At 43.7% G+C, this 5,527-nt stretch overlaps 1 protein-coding gene across 6 annotated transcripts in view; it reads right to left on the bottom strand.

The window, feature by feature from the left end:
- The window catches only part of ARHGAP6 (Rho GTPase activating protein 6), a 575,699-nt gene that overhangs the window by 34,375 nt on the left and 535,797 nt on the right, over nucleotides 1-5,527 (bottom strand). For all 6 annotated transcript variants that reach the window (XM_025202549.1, XM_025202547.1, XM_025202545.1 and 3 more), the window contains exon 6: nucleotides 449-504. In XM_025202549.1, the coding sequence (XP_025058334.1) occupies nucleotides 449-504 (56 nt within the window). The remainder of the gene's footprint in view (nucleotides 1-448; nucleotides 505-5,527) is intronic.

Below are 5,527 nucleotides of genomic sequence, written 5' to 3'. Positions count from 1 at the left end.
TTCCTGCTATAGGTTTTAGCTAACTTTTATTTTAGATCTAGAACTTGTCTCTGTACCTCAAACTCTGAGATTTTCCACAGTTCAAAAATGACTCAGCTACTGAGTGGTAGCCAAGATACAGATTTCAAAGTATGAAACCTGAATAAGCTGGCAATGTTAGGCATAGTGAGGAAGTAATATTTTTTTGCCCATTTTTTAATTTGGAAAAAATCAGTTTCAGTTCAAGATTTAGGTTAAGTTCTTGCAATCTCCAAGCTCTTTTGTACTTTCTTAAGTAGAAGGAGGACTGTAAACTGCCTACTAAGAGCCACCAGTACATAATATCCAAGTATTGTAAAGTTACTCACAAAAAGACCTACTTTTTATGTGGAAAAAAATTATGTCACTAGAAGTTCTTAGGCTTGATTGTACTGTAAGCCAGAAAAGTAATAATCAAATGTTTACTCACCTGTCTTACTCTCTTTTTTGAACTTCCCACTCTGAATATTCCCACTGTCTGGAGACCTGCAAACAAGAGCACATCAGAAGACTGTTTCATTGTTTAATACTCTGCTAAAAATTGCATTGAAAGAAATCAACCTGGGCTTTGTGTATACTTACAGCTACAGAGAATAAAAGTAGTTATCACCCAAACCATGTATTTACCAAGCACAGAAAATCTGATACCTTGGAGCACACAATCACCCAAACTAGTTTTCTAGCATTTAGATTACTTGATCTACGGTCATTGGCATTTCTTGTAACATCCTTCCCAGTGATGTTACTGCTTCACCATCAGGGAAGCAGGTATTCGGATATCCCTCTGCTTTTAGGGATGGTACTTTGAGGAGCATATAAATAAAAGCACAAAGTCAGGGGACCTGTCTGAGAGCCAGGACTGCCATAATGCTGACACCAGGGCTAAGGACAGAAGTTACACACAAACCAGTTTAAGTGATCAGAAAATGGTTTAAACTTGTAAGAGAAGAGAAGTCCAACGCACACAAACCAGTTTCAAAATGGCTGAAACTGGTTTAGAATAAACCTGAATGTAGTATCTGACTTAACTGATCTGGGTCAAACTGGTTTACAAAGCTTCTGTACTGGACCTCTTCCTGCTTCAAGTTAAATCATCATCCCCCAGCATCCCAGCATTTTGCAGCCCAGCCCTGGGCTGGGCTGGCTGCTCCAAAGAGCAGGGCTGGCCCCGCTCATTTTCTCCCTAGCTGGAGCAGTGAGGGCTGGCTCACTGGCCAGCTCTCTGCTAGTAAGTGCTGACCATAGCAAACATGTCTTTCAAATTCAGCAGGTGGAAAATCATCTGAACAGAACTATCTTACAAAAATGCAATATACAACTATTTTAATTTTAAAGGATTTCTATAATTGATATAAAGCAAACAGTTTGTTGAAGGTTGCTTCTAAAAAGATTGCATTACTGCCTTATAAAGGAATAAATATGCTCAAGATGACTTACAACGTGTATCACAACATTACAAAGAGGCATGTGAAGGTGTTAGAGTAATTAGAGAGCCCTGGTTCTCCAAACCTACTTGAGCCAATTAGAGGCCGATATGAGGGGGAGAATAAAGAGTATACAGTTCTGGAGGAGAGGCAGATTACAACATATAAAATAACTGCATGTGTGTGTTTCACTCGTACCATATCATGTTAAAAGTGGGCCTGTGGAAGAAAAGAGAAAGAGGAGCACCTAAACTGCCAAAGCAAGGACAGAGTCAGGGGCTAGGGACAGACATTATACATAAACCAGTTTAAGTGATCAGAAACTGGTTTAAACCTGTAACAGAACAAATGTTCAATGCACATAAACCAGTTTGAAAATGGCTGTAACCAGTTCAAGATGAACCTGGCTGAATGTGAGACTTAACTGATTTGGGTCAAACCAGTTTATGCAATGTCTGCCCCAGACTCTTCCTGGTTTACATAAAATCAGAGTCCCCCAGCATCCTGGCATGCTTTCTGGGCTGAGTGGGGCTCTCTGCTCCAGAGAGCTGGGCTGGCCCCTCTCCTTTGCTCCCTGGCAGCAGCTCCAGCAGAGACTGCATGTATAGTGGGGTCTGCCCGGCTTCCTCCTGCCTCCTCCTACCCCCTCACCACTCCCGCTCAAGCAGGGATTTCCCCCTCCCCTCTGCCTTATACAGACACCTCTCAGCATTAGCTCGCATACCACATGCTGGCTATGGTCCGTGCTGTGGGAGAAGGGACAAAGGCAGACAGGACTGTGTCAGCTTAGGGCTTTTTGGAGCAAATCAACAGATAGCTGGTAATGTCTCTCCATTCCTTCTTTGGAAACAGTTGTTTAAGAAGAACTTGAACTAATGAGAGATCCTTTTGTTTTGTTGATGGAGTGATAAATGCTCCCTGTGTAACTCCCTGTTGTGTAACTCAATGCTGTGTAAATCCCTGTTGGTTCCCTTGCTGACCAGCGAGTGGGGGAACCCCTTCCTAACCAAAGCATTCAGGGCCTGGCCACACCCCACATCAGCTCAGCACTATGGAAGGGAAGGGAGGGCTGATTTAGCATCCCTCCCCCCCCCCCCCCCAGCTTCTAGCCTGAGCCATTACAGGCATGTGCCTGCATTTCTGGAATGAAAAAGGGAATGTCTATCTACCTCCAAAGCCGTTCAAGCTTTGCAGGTTAGACTAACCTGAAAAGACTGAATCAATTCAGGATCAGGCTTTTGGAATGCCTGTCCCTAGGGAGAGATTGTGTGCACTGCAGCAGGGAGGAAACAGGCTGCTTGGGAGCTTGTGTAGCTATGGAGGCCATAACACAGATAGCTGTCTTAGAGAAATCTGATGCTGAGAATGCAGGCAGCTGACCTCGATAGATCAGAAGGCTTGAGCACTTCCCTATAGTTTCAGGCTTATCAGAAAAAATGCAGGAATACCAGATAAAATGTCCCGGAGCAGCGGCTGCACATGGAGCAGCGATGCGGGGTGGTGAATGGCAACGGCAGCCGCTGCATGCAAGCTTCCTCCTCCATGTCCAGGAGGCAGCAGCAACGGGTTCCAGAGTGGCAGGGGCAAGTGCTGGATTTTTGATATCCAGATTTATGAGGTTATACTGTACAGAACATAAGAAATGCTACAAGAAATGACATTTTGTAAGAGAGTGAAGATCATCCAAGCTAGTGGAAATAATTCAGGGGGTGGGGAAAGGGAGAATGGTATCATATGACAATGAGCCTATGCTACTAGGAAATACATTCTTAATAGAAGAATCAACAGTTTGGTACAGTAATATAGATTTCTATGGTCAAATCATTAAATTTAAAATGGACACCAGAGCTGCAGTTAGTGCCATCCCTTCAAAAGATTAAGATCCATCCCAGGATTGATATCTGCACACGTCAGATAAAATTTTCAGAGGGGCAAGTAATTAGAAGTGTGTGGCCAGTTCAAGTGGAAAAAAAAGGAAAAAAATGTCACAACCTCTTTATATGATACAAGTATTAACAGTTTCCTTATTGGTATTGACAGCAATAAATAGGACTGGACTCAGTTGATAGCAAAACACAAACCATACAAGAGATGTATTCCTCACAAAAGATGCATTCGTCATAAAGTTGGGAAAACTGTCAAGGGAATATAAGATTAAATTGGTGCATTACCAAGTCCATTTGTTCTAACAGCTCCTCAGTGCATCCACATTCCTTTGCAACAGAAAGTCAAGGAAGAATGAAAGAGGATGGAAGCAATGGGGTTATTTCCCACATAGATGAATTCACAGACTGGTTTGCAAGAACAGTTGTAGTATAGAAATCCAATGGAAAAATTCGAATTTGTATGGACTTTACTCAACAAAAATATATGCAGAAAGAGACATATGCTTTCTGCAGTAGAACAGATATTGGCTCAGTTGTCAGAGGCTAAAGTATTTTCAAAATTAGATGCTACATTTGGGTTTTGGTAGATCCCTCTTGGTAAAGAATCAAGCCTATTAATTACATTCATTAACCTGTTCGGGAGATATTGTTTCAAGTGGCTTCCTTATGGCATATTGTCAGCACCAGAGCATTTCCAACAATGAAACTCTCAGATTGTGACTGGGCTTCCTGGCATCCTTTGCCATGCAGATATATTGGTAGATGGCAAAAATAAACAGGAACACGATGAAGATCTACATGCAGTTTTGGAACATTTTTAATAATCTGGCCTCACTTTAAATAAAAAATGTGAATTTGGGAAGAAGTAAATAAATTATTTTGGACATATCATTAGCAAAATTGGAATTCAACCAGTCCCAGACAAAATAGTAAATTAGTCCATGGTGGTTACAGCAGATGCGTCTTCAAAATATTTTTGAGCAGTACTCCTTCAAACACAGCCAGTAGGATACCAGAGTCCTATTGCATTTATACCAAGATGTGTTATAGACACCAAGCAACACTATGCTATGCTCAAGTGGAAAAAGAAGCTTTGGCAGTCACTTGGGTCTGTGAATGTCTTTGCTCTTACTTTCTTGGCCTGAATTTTAAAATAGAAACAGTTCACAAACCCATAGTATTATTACTGGGATCCAAAACCTTGGATGACCTTCCACCCAGAATTAATAGATTTTGGCTATGACTAATGCAATTTTCTGCGACTAATGAACACATATCAGGGAAACTGCTCATAGCAGCAGACACTCTGTTCAGAGGACCAGTTAGGCAGCCACCAGCAGAAGAAGAAATAACTTTGTGAAAAGATCATATATATATACATATACACATACATCCAGCCTGCAAGGGGTTAATTGCCCCCCCCCCCCCCCCCCCCCCCCCCCCCCCCCCATATATACAGACTATATATATAGTTCTGACACCATTGCCAGCATCTCCTACTAGACTTGAGCAAATTAGAAGCAAGCAACAACAGGATGATGCCTGCCAGAAACTAGTTCATTTCTGTCAAAATGGATGAGGCCACAGGATGCGACTTCCAAAAGACCTACAACCATACTGGCAGGACAGAAATGACCTCCCCATATTGATGATCTGCTCCTTAAAGGAAGACGCACTGTGATCCCTCTGACATTCAGGAAAAATACATTGAAAGATCCATAAAGAATAACAGGGTAAAAACAAATGCATGGTAAGAGCACAACAATCTAGAACAGGGGTGGGCAATTATTTTGGGCAGAGGGCTGCTTACACAGTTTTGGTAAGCTGTTGAGGGCCACGTGGGTAGCCCCACCCCTTGACAGGTGCTCTGCCCCCTGGTCACCATCTTGGGACCAATGTTCCAATGTCTTGGGACCAATGTCCCAGGCCAGCACTGGTGGGGCCCAGAGCAGGGCACAGACTGGGAAGGGATCTCTGGAGCCAGGCTGGGCTGCACCAGCAGGGAGAGGGGGGAGCTGGTCCAGCTCCATAGAGCCTCTGCTGGCCGGGACCCTGTACTCCTGCCGCCCTACTGGCATTGGCCCTGGGACACCGGTTCAGGCCCTGTGCTCAAGCGCCCACTCACTCCCAGTGCCACCCAGCCCCGCAGTACAGGCGGGGGGCAGCACACAGTCCCGACCTGCTGCCCAATCAGACGGG

This window comes from Alligator sinensis, unplaced genomic scaffold (genome assembly GCF_000455745.1).
Source record: "Alligator sinensis unplaced genomic scaffold, ASM45574v1 scaffold312_1, whole genome shotgun sequence".
Taxonomy (NCBI): Eukaryota; Metazoa; Chordata; order Crocodylia; family Alligatoridae; genus Alligator; species Alligator sinensis.
Note: the sequence above shows the minus strand (reverse complement) of the source record. Positions and strands in the feature narration are given on the sequence as shown.